The sequence below is a fragment of the Aulostomus chinensis genome, chromosome 19 (genome assembly GCF_037954235.1).
Source record: "Aulostomus chinensis isolate RoL2024-O1b breed Wild chromosome 19, RoL_Achi_v1.0, whole genome shotgun sequence".
NCBI lineage: Eukaryota > Metazoa > Chordata > Actinopteri > Syngnathiformes > Aulostomidae > Aulostomus > Aulostomus chinensis.
The window spans coordinates 13,471,907-13,490,002 of record NC_141338.1 but is presented as its reverse complement, the minus strand read 5'-3'; the positions used below and the strand labels follow the sequence as shown (position 1 = coordinate 13,490,002).

The window sequence follows — 18,096 nt, the reverse complement described above, 5'->3', positions numbered from 1 at the left end:
TTAATGCTAATTTAAAATTATTTTTCTCCCTTCATTGCACAGACAAGAAAGAAGCATTGTTGGAAAGGTCACGTCATGCCATTTTGTTTGATATGTGATCTGCTTTGCTGCAAGGAAAACTTTGAGAGCAATTCAGCAGAGAAAAAAGGATGTGGATTTGGATGCAAATGGCTGGGTTAACACGTGTTGATGTGGCGTCTGGTGACACACCGCCGAGAGAATATCTGAAGAGGGGAAAAAGTTCAGTGTGTGAAGTAAATCTGATCTTCAGTCACATTTTGTATTCACCTGAAGTTGTTCCAAAGGTGAAATCCTTTTCAGACGCTCTGCAGCAATTTGTGTCTCTCACAGAGGTTGTTTTTTTTTTTTTCCTTTTTAAATCTCCATCCAAGTTTGGAGACAATCTGCAAACGCAGGTTGATTTCAGGTCATTGGAGTCCTCTCGGTAGGATAGCTGATGGTGAATAGGGAAACAAACAAACAAACAAAAAAAAGATACAAAACCATTAAACAAAAAAAAACTTAAATATTCAAAAAAATAGCGGGGGTTTCCAAATCTCTGGCACCTTTTTTTTTGGGGGGGGGGGGGGGGGTGCTTCAAAAAGTTAGTGAAAGCCTACTTTATAGTTTGATTTCCCTTGTTCCAGTTATGTTTTGCCCTTAGACACTTTTTATATACATAAATCACTGAGAGTAAGAGCGAAATCAGCATGAAAATCTGCTGTAAAACACAAATGAATGTAAAGCCGAGGTTAATAGGATGATGGTATTTTCAGGGGGTTGGAAAGTGATAAGCCGCAAGCGAGAAGTTGCCATTTTATTTTAGGAAAAGGTACATCATTTATTTAAAATCTTTTATCCATTTTCTTCTGCCCCTAGTAGGCATTAGTCTAGGGCAGTCGTATTTCTCTTTCTATGAAGTGAGATTAATTATATTTGTCCTCAATTAAGGATTATTTAAAGGTAGGGTCTATAACATTTTCCTTAAAACAAAAACAAAATATAGACTTAGACAAATTTAATCTGTCTCAGTCATCACTTAAAGGCCTCAAGACAAGTGTGGTGGCGACTTTGTCTACAGAGCCACAGCTTTCAGCCTGTACTTCAACAGAACTTGGTTTTGCCAGGATGGTCCAGGGTGGTCAATGGGTGTGCACTCCACCCCCATTAGTGCCAGTGCTGAGGTGAGGTTGGGAGTGAGTAAAACACAGCCACACATGAGAGAACTCAAGAAAGTTGATTCCAGAACAAGAGTCTATCTCTGTTTGGGTTTCACCTGATTTTGAGCATGACAAAAGAGGTTTGGGGATGAAGAGCAAGTTGGCCTGCTCTCTACTGGACAGGTAAGTGACGAACACCTGGAGTTTGATTGGGTTAGGCAGTGTTTAGCTCGTCCTAGCTCGGGTTTAGTTTATGCTAGCCGGCATTTAGCTTTTTCTAGCCGGCATTTAGCTCGTCCCACCCGGTGTTTAGCGTGTGCTAGCTGACATTTAGCTCATCCTAGCCAGTGTTTAGCTTGTTCTAGTCTGTGGGTAGTTTGTCCCAACTGATGTTTAGCTTTACCAAGTTGGCATTTGGCTTGTGCGAACTAGTGGTTAGCTTATTCTAGCTAATGTTTAGCTTGTCCTAGCTGGTGTTTGGCATGTTTTCCATGGTGTTTAACTTTGGCAAACTAGTCCTAGCTTTTATTTAGCTTCTCTTAGCCTGCATTCAGTTCATGGTAGCTGGTGTTTAGCTTGTTGTCGTGTTAGCCAATGGCAGGTGATAGTGGGATTAAGTGGGGCTGCTCACGTTGTCAGGGGCAAGTGGGCGTACACTTCTGGTGCCATTGAGTCCAGGTGAAAGGGCCCAATATGAATCAATGTGTTTACAAGCTACAGCGAACAATGCTATGGCCTGTACTTTTAAACAAGTGGAATTACTCATCAATTAAACATACCAGCAGTCATTAATGGTAGTATTCTCTTGTTTACATATTGACTTGTTCCAAATACCTTAAAGGCTAAGGTTTTGGAAGCAAAAATTCTCCTTAAACTTGCCCAAAATTGTGTGCAAACCGGTCCAGCCTTTTAAATTCTACAAAAGTAAGGCTTTTTAATGTATTCTCAGTGGCATGGATGAAAAGAATACATATGAGCATTATTTTGATTTATTTTCACTTAAACTATCCTGTCTGTATCATTTATCAAGAGGCCGTGTGGTGAAGAAAAGAAAACCCCACATTTGCACACCAAAAAGTGTGCGTGCTGCATTGAGCAGTGAGGAACATGGCGATACATTTAGGTGAGATTGGTCTTTTCAGCTGTGTTGTTTAGCAGATTCAGTGAAAACAGCCTCCTCTCTATCCCCCTTCTCCCATAAATGAATTCCCTTTGTGTTTCTGTCCTCTTTTGCCTGTCTCATTTTGCCGCAGGTGAAATGAATAATAAGCCTGAGCTTGAAAGAAAAAGAGAAGAATCAGTTGTTGGCTGCTGCCAAAATGAAGTAAATCTAAGTATTAATTTTTACATTAAAAATATTTTCTTAACCTTATATTTACCCAAACTTTGATATTTCCCTCAATGAAACCAGTCATTTAAAAAATCTAAACTTACTGCATAGCTTGAATGATGGATGAATTAGTAACTGGTGGTCATAGGCAACAAGAGCAGGTGAAATCTGTGCTAGTGAGTGTTTGAAAATGTTTCCACTCTTTCACAGGTCAGCGTGTCTCCAGTGAGAATTCCTGGATATTAAATGCCTATCTTTCGTTTTTTTGTTTTTGTTTTTGCTGATTGCATTTTCAAGAGGATGTTTTTAACTACATAGACGATTACAGGTCAAGAGATTGTGCGTCAGATGACTCCTAATGATAATAGAACAAAATCTAAAAAATGCTGCTTTAAATCTAGAGGGTTGGAGGATGTGTTAAAATTACCATCGTCATCGGCTGAAATCATCCTGCAGGTGTCGGCACTGGTGGTGACTCAGAGATATGAGATAGTAACCACAGAAAAACAGTCACTGCCCTGCATGCTGCTTTCTACGACTGATTGTTTGTTTACCCCGTTTTCTAGTGTGTGTGCATGTGTGTGCATGTGCGTGCGCGGGCCATTGAAGGTGACACACCAGAGAGAAAAAAAACAGCAAAGAAACTCATTTACTCACAAACAGAAGAGTCAGCCTGCTTCTTTGCATTACTCTACTCAGGTTTATTAAAAGTCTCTGATCCAATGTGGCTACCACAGTCAGTTAATGACCAAAAAAAGTTCAATAGTAATGGACCATGTTCAAACTGTGTGTAAAGGGTCTTGAGTTGGAGTGCAGACAGGGACAGTGGGCAATGGCAGCATTTACAAGGGCAAAACTTTCCAAAACACACTTTAGTGGATGAGGAATTATTTCCCCTCTATACACTCAACCTCCCCTGGAGCTCTGTCCCATGGGAGACCCGCCTCCCATTTCGAAAACCTCTGCTCTAATGCAACTTTTGAGTACCAGTCCACCTGGGAATATACCAAATACCCCTTGCATAATAAGGGCCCTTGTTCTTTTTTCTAAAGCTTTTATATTTGATAAAGCGCCCTCTTTAAACAGGCGACAGAGGGACTTCCAGGGGCTGCATGTCTCATCGTTTCAGGTCCTCATGTAGCCTGGATTGGTACTGATTTGGTCTCCACCTCTGCAAACGCCTTCTACACCCAGGTCCAACTATTGAACCCTAACATGGATGATCTATGACGGTCCCGTTGATCGATAATTGCTCTTTTATGAGTATCTCGAATGACTGTCATGAATATTTGAGATTCATCATCAATCACACTGTGCATCGTATCAGTTTGTTTTGTTTTTTAATGTTTCTGTAAAAGGTGAAGGCAGGACATTGAATACAGACCTGTGTGGAAAATTAAGTGACAAATCTTACCATCTTTTCATCCTCCTCACCTGAAAACAGCCTCGCCATCAGCTGCTCTATCAGGAGAATCTGCACTCAATAAATGGACACTTTCAGACTCACACGGATTTTCTCCTTGGTGAAAAATGTGGGTAGCATCTAAACTCTACGCCTAAATTTTGGGGGGAATAAAATTGAAAACTGAAATAAAAATGATTCTTAAAATTCAAAAGTTGTTGTTTTCTAGATTATTTGATAACTATGTAATCAACAGCGTGCTTATAAATGGCTTGAAATATGAAATTTATGATACAAAATATTAGATTTTACTTCAACTGCAAATTTTAAATAAAAGTCATCTTTATGAACCTGTAATTGTAGAAAAAAAAGTCACTAAATGAAGCACAATTCTCAACAAAAGAATGTAATAAGACATAGTATATGTTTTACCACATGCAGTGACAATTATCTTTTATTTGATACGTTTACAGGATGTAGGTTTGAGTATTTATGGATGTAAACCTTGTGTTGTTGCTCAGAGTGAGCAGATATCACCTCATCTTTTTAATTGCTCCTGTTTTTATTTTTATTTTTCTAGCCTCCTGGCACAACTAGGGATTTATCACGCCGAAATGTCCATCACACTCCTGAGTTAGAGCTCACAAAGCTGTTGGCATGAAACTAGAGGCTGTCTAAAATACTAATAACATACACAGACATCATCTTTGTGACAAAATAGTTAATCAGGCTCTTGACAGTCATTTGCTGTGTTATCGCGTCTTTGTGGTGAGCTAAACAAAGCAGCAGCATCAGCATGAAGGAAGCAAAGTGAGGTTTAAAGAATTCCTCCAGGTCATTTGAAGCCTTCAATCAAAAACTAGATCTGTTCACAGTGAAATCAGATGGAGGAAGCCTCCTCATCCCTTTGAGACTAAAATGTACCCTCAGAACTTCTGGATTTTTTTTTTTTTTTTTAAATAGTGATGGCAGTGGGGCAGCATGGCTCAGAGGTACAGTGGCTGTCTAGCAACTGAAGGGTCGCTGGTTCGATCCTCACTTCCTCCGGTGACCATGTCCAAGTGTCCTTGAGCAAGATACTGAACCCCTAATTGCTCCTGATGGCCCTGTGATGGACTGGTGACCCGTCCAGGGTGAACCCCGCCTCTCCCCAAATGTCAGCTGCGATAGACTCCACCCCCCACCCCCGCACAACCGTTAATGGATAAGCCTATAGAAGGTATAGTTATAGAAAATGGATGGATGGATAGTGCTGGCAGCTGGTTCTAAAAGGTCTGAAAGCCATAGTTGAAGCCTTGTGGCTTTGGAAAAGAAAAAAAGCAGGAAAAAAGCTGCTTTCAGAAACACAGCTCAAGTGAACCAAATTGCTTTTCTTAAGTGATGTGTACACTTACTGGTGTAAATCACTAACTCAACTCTGAGAGAGCAGAGAGATGATGTCAAGACAGCGTGCACACTGGAAAAATATTTCTCTTAAAGGAAAAGTCTTCCTCCTGAGCATTGTCTGGCTCCAGGTATTTCTATCAACACAATGGCCTGTCTGTTGAGATAAATGAATGCAGGAATTCTCTTCCGAATCTTCATTCCGGCATAATTTGAGCTAGTTTGTCTGACAACAAAAGGAAAAGCATCAGATTCTAGACATTGTAATTCTTCATTTTAACAATAATCAGATACAGTAAGTCAAAGGAACACGGCAACTGTTTGGGATATCAATTAAACATTAATATACTGTAACCGGGCATGTATATTTAATTCATAAAAATTTAAAACTCTGCCACATTGTAATTTTAGAATCTTTTACTCAACCCCCACCTGCCAGCACAGGCACAGTACACTTTCTTGGTCTTGGCAGGAAATGAAGACCATGGCGTTGCTAGCAGGCCAGAGGGCGTGGAGCTGATGTTAGCTTCTCCCAGGCCCTGATGAAAACCATGGTCTTCTTGGCTGGGCAGAGGAGCTTGCAGGGGCTGATCCCAGTGCAGATTGTGTCCACTACTGCCTTCAGGACTTGGTGCTAGGAACCTCAAATGCTCTCACAGGTTTATTTTCCTGCAAGGTGGATCTAAATTCAGATCAGCGCTTCATATTCAGACCTCATCTCTTGAGGTACGGGGGGAATCAGAAGACCCAGGGAGGGAGTCCTGTGGGTTGCTCTCATCTATAGAAGGCCACTCGATGAGCCTCAAGGAGTCACAGGGGTTTAGGAGTTAAACTGCAGTCGCTGTTAAAATGTAAAAAAAAATTTAATCCCTCTACAACAAGGACATCACATTTTGGAATGTACACATCTGCCTGTGTCTATTCAAGCTTAATTTCTTGGGCGTCAGTGATTTTGTGCCCAGCCTTGAATGCATCTGAGTCCACAAAACACCCTTAGATTAGAGGAGGCACAGAGAAGTTAATGAACAGTGTTGTGCTCCCCTGATGGACCCCCCCCCGAGTGGACCTGTTAAGAGTAATCACAGAGTTTGGGTTGGTGTGTGTGCCATCTTAGTGACACTGGACGTGAAGGGAATCGTAGAGAGAGAAGCATGGGGCAGATCGCAAGGTTTTCAAGTTACGATTTTAATTGGACTGAAGTGAACTGAGTAGAAATAAATGTTTCTTAGCATTCTCTTATTGGCTAGTTATTAATCATTAGGCAAAATTGGCAAGAAAAATGATGGATTTTTTTTCTGTGCAGAGAATAAAAAGACAAGCTTTGTTTCATGATTACTGGCGTTGAAATCATTTATTCGTAAAGAAAGCAGATCACGGATACAGATTATAAATATATATGTATATATATTTATTTATTTATATGTGTGTGCGTATGTATGTAAACATTTCTGCATCCATAATGCGTGTAGCTGTAAAGGGTTTACAGGTATGACATGCGTATCTGAGCTGTCAATGTGTGACTTGTCTGAGAGACGCTGGATGTCATTATAGGAAATATGGAATAACTGAAGTAAAAGTAGACAAGAGATAAAATGGATAAAATATAAACCTAAATGACAAAAGCTTTTCTTTTTCTTTTTTGCACAAACAACACTGGAATACTTTGGACATCCCTGATTTATTATATTTACCTCTAGAAGACAAGTGTGGATGGCGAGCAGCTCGGTGGAGGCTGTGAATCAGTGTGGCAGTGTTAGTGCTGGACTCTCCCCACTGAGCAGCCTTACATGATTATATCAGATTATGATTCTATCCAGCTGTTAATCATGAAAGTAAAACCCTATGTAGTTGACTCCCTGTTTAATTAAATGGCTTATGATCAGTGTGCAATGAACTCCTGCCACGGACAAAAGCACTGCTTACAGTATATCCTCTGATGGCACTTTAATAAAACGTCCCACTTAAAAAATAATAGGAGAGCTGCAGGAGTGGAGGTGTGGATGTAGGTGTGTTTGCACAATCATCTTTGTAGTTTCACACGGTCTTACTTGCACTGTCACTGGGTTAAGCTATGCAATTGTCTTTAGGTTCAGGTCAGGGTGATGGTTGGAGGGATAATAGGTGTGAGGTGAGTGAGTGAAGTGCCCATGAAAATGGCCGACCTCTTAAAGCACTATGTCACGTGGTACGTGGTCATTTTGAATGCCTGGATGAACACGTCATCACACAATGAGGATGAATAAAATCGACCTGCGCTGAAAAAAATAGTAGCTGGTGTGACAGTTGCAGCCAAGTTTGGTGAAAATTCAACTTCATAGTTCATGCAACGAAGAGGCTGAGCTGCTCCAGTTGATTACAGAGATCAGTGACTTTTACAACTGCCTTTACACACGTACACACATGTACACACACATACACACGTATACACACGTATGCACACATACACACACGTATACACACATACACGTATACACATGTACACAAGTATACACACGTATACACATACACACGTATACTCATATACACACACATACACACGTATACACATACACACACGTACACACATACACACGTGTACACAAGTATACACACGTATACACATACACACACGTATACACATACACACACGTACACACATATACACATGTACACACGTATACACATACACACGTAGTGTAGCGGATGGACCTGGGAAACAGTACTGAATTAGTGTCCTTTTGTGGCAGACACAAAATGAATCCACCATTATTCACTGGTTCTTATTCAATTCATTGGTTTAAGGTAAAAATGGACTCACTGATATTTTACTGCTGGACTGTCAAATTTCGCTAAGTTCCCATTTTTTCCGTGGTGGTGTTTTCTGTTTTGTTGTTTCTTGACATGACAGCACTGCAGAAACGACGCCAAACGAGGGACGCGTGAAATGTAGGGTTGTGGGAGATGATTAGTATTTTAATCGTAGCATTTTTAAGCAGCTATTTGAAATTTTAAAATGAATTGGAACATAAAGTTTTATGATGCTTGCTGATCTTTTTTTTTTTTTCTCCCATCACCCCAACTTGGCCCCTAATGAGGACATTCTCATGTTCGAACACCTCTGCTCATCGCGTGACGTGATGGATGCAGGGATGTGTTGCAAGCATGGAAAAAAGTTCCAGTTTCAAATGCATTACTTTGAAAGTTGCTTTATCACAAAAAAATAGCCAATTTGTGTCTGTGCACTTGAATCAATAGATTAAACATCCTGACTCTACCCCGCTGGTGTCCTGCTGCTGCTTCAACAGAAACTCATCATCAGCGATGTAACAGAATTGCTTCCCAGCTGGCTGACTGCCTGCTCCCGAGTGAACCAGGCGAGGAATCTCTGCTAAGCACTGCTGAGCCTGCCAGCAAGCATGCATTATTGATTTACATTGAAAACTGGTAACAAGGACACGTGTGGGCCTGCACAGCCCCACTGGTACATCGTGGCATCACAACTGTCAGGGTTAAGGGTTAAATTCTCAGTGGAAAAACACACAGAGGTTTCCCCTAAATTTTGTCCAGCCCCTTTACATGAATTAGCTTCGCTCAAATATTAGCAGCACAGGTCAACAGCATCACAAATGATAGTCTCCAAAATAAACTGTTTACTTGGTGGTACTACAAAAAAATATGCTTATTGTCCATCATTTTTGGGGACAGAAAAATTGATAGTTACCCCTAGATGGATTGATAACAAAGCTCCAGACCCCCACAGGGCCCTCCTAGTTAGCTTAGCTGCGGTGAATGCTAACAGTGGGGCACAAGAGCAAACTGTCTGAAAAGTCAACTACACAGTTCTCCAAAGTAGTGTTTGACTGCTAAGACAGAACTAGGGTGGTCATTTGCTTAAAAAAAAACTTGATAGTTATGAGATGCTGCGATGGACTGGTGACCCATCCAGGAGGAACCCCGCCTCACGCCCGAAGACTGCTGGGATTGGCTCCAGCCGCCACCACCCCCCCCCCCACACACACACACACACACACGCGCACACATACACACACACAACCAATAATGGATAAGTGGTATAGAAAATGGACAGATTGATGAGATGTTGTTATTTTGTCAGATAAATACACGGAACTACTTCCTTTCACTGCTAGCGTTCACTAAGCTAATTAGCAGTCTGATGAGGGTCTGGAGCTCAGTAATGCTCACAGAGGGGAGAGTAGTTGGCATGTTCAAACTATGTAGGGAGCATGAAGCTGCCAGGCGCTGAGGGTTTGCGCTCTGAGTGCTTTAAAAGTAAACACGGAAAGAGTATTCTCCTATTCACAAGTGAATGCCATGAGTTTTATGTTTCAATTAGTGTTTGATAGTGGTTACTCGTGCAATATTTGATGCAATTGTCGGTCATTATAGTCAAATACTTTGCGGGAATGTTTGGAAGATCATTATAATGCTTGAGAACAAAATAAGCCTTTGATGGTGGTTTCATTCTTCTTGTTGAGAACTTCATTGTCTCTCTCAGCAAATTTAAATCGGACAATCTCACTGCTGGCTGAGCCAAGTCACAGTGACACCACTAGAGACTGTCACCACATACGGACCGACCTCTGGATCACAATAGCTCACATGATGTTCCCACATCTTACACACCATTGGTGTTAGCCCGCCAGAATTGTATTGTTTTTGGTTGTAGAGGCAGGCTGGCACAGGAATGCTGGCAGAACGAGCTGGCTGCTACATCTGTTTTAGCTTCAGTATGGACTGGATAGACTACTAATTAGTAATTAGCAGCTCATTGTTGCCTGGACAGGACGCAAGCCAAAAACTGCTGAATTAGCCATGTAAGGCACTGCAGGTGCCTGTCAAGGGATTGCAGGAGGATGTGTTTACTGTGGCCAACTGTTTAAAACCCACTTTTCATCATGCAGTTTAATTCCAGGCTTCCTCTTGTTGAATATGCAGCGTTATTCTTGATCAAATCAATTTCATACTTGTGTTAACACTGTATAGCCTCCTTTTGCTGACTCAGACATGAAGACAGCTGGGTTGCTGCCAACAGAGACTGTGCAATGTACTTCTGCCCATCTGTGGAAATCCCCTAAATATTTTTGGTGTCAGTTAAATTAGGTGTGTAATTAAACAACGACCTCCCACAAAACCAAAGTTGATTGATTTTGTTCTGAAGTGCTGATTCAGGTATTGATGGTCATATTTGGAGGCCAGAGATGGATGGCACAGCTCTTCTGTCTTGTTTCTAATGTTGAAGTGACATCTAGTGGTAGAAACTGAGAACTGCATCAAGGGAAATAGCAGAGAGACAATTTGCAGTTACCCGAGTGGTTACACTTCCTCTGAAAATAAATGAGATTCCAGGTCTCTAAATAATAAATTATAATAAAAGCATAGAGAGGCAGGATACAGAATCTCCATTGCTTTAACAGTAAGTAAAAAATAGAAGACCCAGTTGTAACGATATATTCTGTGTTCTCTTAATTTGACTTACAAAAAAAGGGCAGACCTCCTGTCAGTGTGACACACGTGTGGGGGGGTTCCAGACAATATTTAACGCAGAAGGCAAAGCTGCTAGCTGTCATTTCAACATTGGACAATGGGAATTTTTCAAGCAAGTGATCATTTAGCGCACTGTAGTAACTTTTAACTGGGCCTTGAAAATATCTGACTCCTACAGCAATTTATTTCTTAACTGCATTTGAGATCACTTTGAAACATATCAGTTGATGTTTTCCCATAGCTCATCATTAAGAAAACTAGCAGCTCTCACTGATACTTAGAGCCAGTTTGCTTCAGAGACGTTTATTCGCCCCAAGAACTCCATCCACTAAATGAAGGACATGCAATTTTGTAAGCTTTAAAGAAACACACCAATTTTGGGGGGAAATACAATGTTGTCTGCCCTCCCCAGAGCCAAACACAGATAGATACCGTCTCCCTGTGCTGCATTGGGAAGCTGAGAGTCATGGAGGGATGCTAACACTTCCCACCAACTACCATTCATTATGCTAAGCTACATAGCATTAAATGGGTCTCTGTCTCCACTGTCAGAGTTTTATTTTTGTTTTTCTTTGGGGGGTGCTAAACAATGGAATAAATTATTTCAAGAAATGACCTACCACCTACAAGCTCATGAGTTCTGTCCTACGGGAGCAGCTCTGGTGAAGATTCTCAAGCTGAAGCTCTCTGAAAGACAGGAGTATTTCATAAAACGCCAAAAATCCATGGATTCAAATAAAAGACCGTGGCTGAGCCGATGGACGCTAACTGATGTCAAATTGATTGATAATGTATTAATTTAGTGCCACTCAACGATACTCGCGTCCACAGCAACATAACGCTTCATCTGCACAAAACAACTAAGCAAAGCAGCATTTGTGTGACGCAATAATACACCTGTATTTGATTTTATTTTGAAACTTTCCTCCGTGACATCTGTTGGACTTCCTGTATAGTCAGAATATCGCCATATTTAAAATTCTCCAGAAATTCATTTTTTACATCTGAGATTCCACCCAGATCAGTCGTGCGAGTCCCCTCCAGTTCTCTCAACACACCCAGAATGTGTTCTCCAGAACCAGGTTCTCAGCAGCAGTCTCTTCGGCAGAACAGAAAGCCATTTGACTAGAGAGACATTACTGATGCACTGGCTCACCAGCTGCAGCTCAATAAATGATGCATATAATAAATGGAGGCGCATCAGCTGTGATTCATTCAGGCAAATGATGCAACACTTAAGCTGACTAAGGAGGGTCCGCCAGCCTCGTCCTTCACTCCTGGATTTATAAGAACATCAGTCAGGCAGGTACATCACCCTGCATCTCCTTTGTGTCTGGAAGAGCTGCACAAGTTCTGGAAGGTTCCTCTCCTGTTGTTTAACATGGAAAATATTATGTTTTAAAATATATACACATACAAATACTGTATATACACATGCACGCACAGATATATAAATATACATATATACACACACATCTATACATATATTTATATATACACACACGTATATTTAGCTGTGGGGCAACATGGCTCAGAGGTAGAGTGGCCGTGTAGCAACCAAAGGGTCGCTGGTTCGATTCTCACTTCTCTTGGTGACCATGTTAAGAAACTGAACCCCTAATTGCTCCTGGTGGCCCTGCGATGGACTGGTGACCCGTCCAGGGTGAACCTGCCTCTGTCCAGAACCCCCCCCCCCCCTTCCCCCCTCAACCCTTAACAGATAAGCAGTATGGAAAATGGATGGATGGACATTTAGCAGTTTATAGGTGTATTCTATCATGGTACTTGGGGCACGGTGTGGCAGTTCTACAGGAAAAAAAGTAGCGTGACATTACACTGTTAATATTTTTTTTCCATCCCGAGCTTTTTTCATGTTTATGACACTCGGTGATGGTAATCACAGAAATGTCCGGCTCTTCAGCTCTGTTCTGTAGTTGGCTTTGGACTTTTGTCTGTGCACATTCATCTTTAAACATCCATGGATCTCCCAATGCTCTAAATTCTCTCTGAATGTTCTAAATTCATGTCCGTGACAAAACATTCCCTCCCTGCCACGATGAGCCTTGCAGAAGAATATCACACCAGCTTGATAAGAGTCGTGAGAAAAGGGGGCAACTGTACATGTCAGTGCCACACATGGATCCTCTCACTAATGACACACACACATTAACACGATCCAGCTTTCTTTGCACCTTCGTTATTCTCACACTTGCTGTCCGTCACACAGAATCCAGGTTTATGCTTTCACAGTAACTCCCTGAGGTTAGCCATTTGTTATTTTTTAAAGATTCCAGTGATTGTATTAATTGTATTAAAAAAGCGTTTCCTTTGTTAAATCACAGTAATTAGCTTAAGCTGTTTTGTCAGCTGATGTGTGACACATCAGCAATGCAATACAAATTAGCCGCTCCAGAGAGGGGTGAGACTTCTCTGTGCTGCAAAACAAATCAGTTGTTTCAGTTTTTAATCAGAGGGTGAGTGGTTTTTATGCCAGCTGATACGAAGCAGTAATTGTTGAGAAGGCTGAAGGCTTCCCTCATTCAAAATATTTCTATTTTTTGCCCTTTGTGATGACAGCAGGCAGCACGGTGGTGCAGTGGTTAGCACTGTGGCCTCACAGCAAGAAGGTTCCGGGCTCCATCACAGGATCTTTCTGTGTGAGTCTCCATGTTCTCCCTGTTCCTGTGTGGGTTCTCTCTGGTACTCCAGCTTCCTCCCACAGTCCAAAGACATCAAGAGAGGACGAGGCTGATTGATACTCTAAATTGACTGTAGGTGTGACTGTGAGTGTGAATGGTTGTCTGTCTCTATGTGTTGGTCCTGTGATGGACTGGTGACCCGTCCAGGGTGAACCCCGCCTCTCACCTGAAGGCTGCTGGGATAGGCTCCACCCCACAATCCACACACAAGATTATTGCAGAAAACTAAAACTATTTGAACAAGGAAAAGGCTATTTCTGCATGTTTCGATTCATGTAATTGAATTTATTTCCTTTTAATTTCCATCAACTCTTTTCTTCACCCCCACCCCCCACCCCGGGAAAATGCAGTTACGAGCCAACAAACGAACATCTATGTATTTCTGGCCATCACGGGTTTCCGTAGGTTTTCGCTTTCAGTGGACAGGGAAATTTAACTTTTACACCATCTAGATCCTGCACCTTTACAGCGAGATTGCAGGTCGACTGACCTCACCGTCACTTCATTCCAGGAGCTGCAGCTCATTTCTAACAGCAGAGGAAGTATCACAGGGGGAACCGAGTGTTTTACGTTGTCCTTTGTTTGACCAATAACGGCGGCGGTGGCGCGCCTGCGTGCCCGCGCTCTTTCTTGTACACAGGTGGGGTGAACCCAGCCCACAGGACAGGTAGGAGTCGAAGCTTCTCAGCGAATAACGACGGTAAGAGCGATGTAAAGGATGTGTCCTCATTTCCTTCGCTGTTCTCATCGTTTGGGAAGCTGGGAAACAGTTTTAGGTGGACTTTAAAACCACAGCGAGTGTGAAGAGTCAAGAATGAGATTCAGCGTCTGTGAGGTTCCGTAGGGAGGCAGCAGCGCTTGTAAACGGATACTCTATTTACAGATGCTGCAGGTGCTCCAGGGGGGTGTTAATATGGCACAACAGGTGATATTTGAAGAGTGTTCTGGTCGTTAACAGGAAGTGACGGATGACATGACAGATGCGCTGAAGAGCAAAGACAACATGGAGGAGTTTTTCCAAACGGTTAGTTTCTGCTACAGCTTGTGTTTGTTGTGGTTTGGTTTTCCTGCACTATAATGTGTGTGTGTGTGTGTATGTGTGTGTGTTCAGGTGGGGGAGGTGAGAAGCCTCATTGAAAAAATCTCCCATCAAGCAAAGGAAGTGGAGCAAAGACACGCTTCCATCCTCTCTTCTCCAAACCAGAACAGCAGTAACTATCAGAGTTTTATTGACAGGTTTTTACTAAAGACAGAGCCTGGTGGTTCTTCAGGGTTTGCAGTGTTGACAAGAAAAACAAGGCAACAAAACCAAAAAAGCCTTTGACAAACACACCTGTGTTTGTTCTGAGAGTCAGAGAGATGAGTTCACGCCATGTGGATTAAAGTCAGATAATTCATGCAGTTTTGAACTGACATTTGAACATTTCTGACTGCACAAATGGAGATAGATATAGATAGATAGATAGATAGATAGATAGATAGATAGATATACACACAGTATATGTAAATACGACACCATGCTGCGACGGAAACAACCTGCAAACCTGCAGCTATGTGTTGAACCGTGTCGCACGCATCTCTGATCATGTACACGCATATGAACTTGTGACCTGGAGATGCTCTTCTCAGGACATAGAGAGGAGGCGGAGCTGCTGAATAACGAGACCAAGAGGGACGCCAACTCAGTCCGAGCCAAGTTAAAAGGTGAGAGAAGACGAGGTCCTCAGGTCGGGTTTAGAGCCCTGACTGTCCTGACATCATGTGCCAGTGTTTGCTAACCTGACGTTTGTGACCCATCTGCTTCTAATGTGAAAAGTTTGATTTGTCATTGTTCAAGAGGGTGAGATAAAGTACCTCATACTTCCTCATGTCCGGGGTTGTATAGTTTATGGCACGATATTTGCCTTGTAAATGATATGAAGTGGTCCTCAGTAAGTACATGCGGAGTACCAGGAAGCTACCAGTACATTGTCTGTGCGTTCCACTTTAAATGTGTCCTGTATGTTTTTTCAGCCATTCAGGATGATTTACCTCCAGAAGACAGGAGCAAAGGGTCCTCCGTCATCCAGCGTATCCAGAAAAACCAGGTCTGGAGGCACTTTTCATTCCGTTTGATGCACAAATAATCCCTCCTGACCCAGTAATCTGATGTGTCAGCTACCTTCCTCCAGCACTCTCACCTGACTCGCTGGTTTGCCGAAGTCATGAGGGATTACCATAAGACTCAGATCTCCTTCAGAGAGAAATGCAAAGCACAAATCCAGAGACAGCTGGAGATCGGTGAGTCGCCCGTAACGAATTAAAACCCTTTTCCGCTCTGTGCAGACGACCTAATAAACTCATCTGAATCTCTTTATCGAGGAAGGAGTCGCCGCTAACTCATGACTAGGGGGACCAGCTGTTCTCTGATCAGCTGCTTCTTGATTGAAGTCTCTAACTTCTGAATGCAAATCCTAACCAAACAGATGCTGCACTGAAAAGGAAAATCCTTCTTCATTAGAAACGTTCACAAAGACGCATAATACAAAGGCGTGATTTGTTGTGTGTGTAGTTGTAATTCGGTGCTCAGGAGACATTTCTGCTGTTTTGTTTTGAATAATCTGGTGTGTTTCTGGTGCAGTGAATAAAGTGATTACGGATGAAGAGCTGGAGGAGCTGCTGAAGTGCGAGAAGCTGGCCATCTTCATATGTGATGTGGGTTGACTTTTATTACCTCTGTTCTCAAGAAATACACGCTGAACAAACATGAATGCCACATTTAAGATTCATACATGTTTGACTTACATAATGCAAGGACATGAAATCAAAATACAGATTTTTAATCAAAAGTATTGGAATACCAGCATCATGACGTGATGCTGCGGGATAGAAGTGAAAAGAAGGATTCATCCATGAAGGAAGTGTTTGTGCGACGCCTGATAATGCAACGCCACGGGAGCAGCTCGGTTTGTGGAGAGGGATGGGCCAAACAAACCGAGCTGCTCCCGTGATGGAACCGGTTGAATTTGCCATGCCAGTTAGCAACATGCCAGCTAGCAACATGCCAGCGACTCTGTGCCTGTTGACGTGTCATCTGTGGTGTCTGGGATTTATCCTCTTTTACTGAGCCCCCCGCGTTGGAAACAATTAGCGTCTTGATATTCTGCACCAGAGCAAGAGAGGATTTATCATCTAAAACCTGATCTTAACTAGAAAGAAAAGAGTCACTCACATATGTGAAGTGGCGCCATCTGGAGGAGGGTTAGAACCAAATGTCCCACTTTGACAGATCAACCCTGACGCTCAGATTTCAAGTCAGGCCCTGAGTGAAATAGAGTCCCGTCACCAGGACATCATCTGCCTGGAGTCGAGCATCAAAGAACTGCACGAAATATTCGCTGACACCGCCATGCTGCTGGAGATTCAGGTAGGACGCCGCCTCAGTCAGGCAATGATTATATCCCCGCCATTGTGTCATTTACTTTTTCTTCCACCAGGGAGAGTTGATCAACAGCATAGAGAAGAACGTAATGAGCGCTGCAGAGTACGTAGACGTCTCCAGAGCAGAAACCGACAAAGCAGTGATGTACAAGAAGAACCCGCACAAGATAGCAAGGCTCCCGAGCTTCTTCAGACGCTTCAAGAGGCAGACGGCTGCAAAAACTGGCGTTGATCAGAACGGCCTGAAGCACGACTGAGCTGCTGAATCTGTCTGAACATTGTCTGCACCAAAAATCCTGAAGCCTTTTGCATCACATTTATGCTTCTGTGTTTTTATCACAAGGTTTATTTGTTATTTTTATCTCTCTATATAATTGTGCTCTGAAACACTTTGGTTGGTGCTCATTCATATGTGTTGCGTACCAGCCTGGTGAGCCCGTGAGGCTCATGAAATCATTTTAAAAACAAGATGACTTTTTTTTTTTTCAGATGATTTAAAAAAAATAAATGCCCTTAGTGACAAAGATTACATTCAAAAAGCTGGTGGAAACAATGTTTTAACATATTAAAGAAATGTTCAGGATCTGTCATTTCAGTATTTCATCAGTAATTCCCTTAGCAGCCAGTAGGTGGCATAACAACACCAGGATTCTCAGCGGTTCATGTCTGCAGCACTGCACTGTTTGTTCTGGATGTGTCTGTTACTTATGATACGGATGTCTGAGGAAGCATGTTAATCATCCTCGAAGTTGATGGTTTGGAGAGAAAAATGTAAGAATTTTAGTTGTTTTTGACAAATTCTGAGGCTTTGGTGACTGAGTCAGAACCAAAACAGCAAGTACCCTAGTTTCTTCCTGGTGAGCAGTGGTTAATAAAGGTGGTCCAGAGGACAACTGGTGAGCCGGGTCGTACGTGTGTCTAGACAAGGACCGATTCTAAAGTTGGCGTGAAGGCTAGCTTGTCTGGTGCAGTGCCACATAAAGATCTCAGAATAACTGGATCTGCTGCAGAGACCTGGGACATTCAGAGGTGTTGTGGATTCCACACACACACACACACACACACACCCTCTATCGTGGCTCGAGGGGCAAAACAATAGTGGGCAGGTGGTTTTAAAGTTTTGGCTGATCAGTACACGAAGAGTTTGCCTGATTTCTGCCTCTTGGTCACATTTTTACAGAGTAGAACTCAGTGTTCCTTCTTTATAAACTGTGTTTG

General features: G+C 42.3%; 1 protein-coding gene across 8 annotated transcripts; it reads left to right on the top strand.

The window, feature by feature from the left end:
- The first annotated feature begins 1,195 nt into the window (after positions 1-1,195).
- LOC147244157 (syntaxin-2-like) lies at positions 1,196-17,793 on the top strand. Of its 8 annotated transcripts, none has more exons than XM_086186878.1 (10): positions 13,626-13,733; positions 14,099-14,158; positions 14,417-14,482; positions 14,570-14,669; positions 15,088-15,162; positions 15,472-15,545; positions 15,630-15,738; positions 16,079-16,152; positions 16,727-16,864; positions 16,935-17,786. In XM_086186878.1, the coding sequence occupies exons 3-10, from the start codon at positions 14,432-14,434 to the stop codon at positions 17,133-17,135; spliced, it is 822 nt and encodes a 273-aa protein (XP_086043004.1). In that variant the 5' UTR covers positions 13,626-13,733; positions 14,099-14,158; positions 14,417-14,431; the 3' UTR covers positions 17,136-17,786. The 8 variants fall into 8 exon arrangements, with proteins under 8 accessions (XP_086043006.1, XP_086043004.1, XP_086043002.1 ...); XM_086186876.1 differs by having other exon boundaries at positions 14,342-14,482; XM_086186880.1 differs by lacking the exons at positions 13,626-13,733; positions 14,099-14,158 and adding an exon at positions 1,196-1,343 and having other exon boundaries at positions 16,935-17,788.
- The last annotated feature ends 303 nt before the right edge of the window (positions 17,794-18,096 follow it).

Excerpts from the sequence above, each read along its gene's own strand:
- LOC147244157 (XM_086186880.1), top strand. The coding sequence starts at position 14,432 with ATGACAGATGCGCTGAAGAGCAAAGACAACATGGAGGAGTTTTTCCAA. Across the intron at positions 15,546-15,629 it reads AGCGTATCCAGAAAAACCAG|CACTCTCACCTGACTCGCTG; the intron begins GTCTGGAGGCAC and ends ACCTTCCTCCAG. Across the intron at positions 16,865-16,934 it reads CCATGCTGCTGGAGATTCAG|GGAGAGTTGATCAACAGCAT; the intron begins GTAGGACGCCGC and ends TTCTTCCACCAG.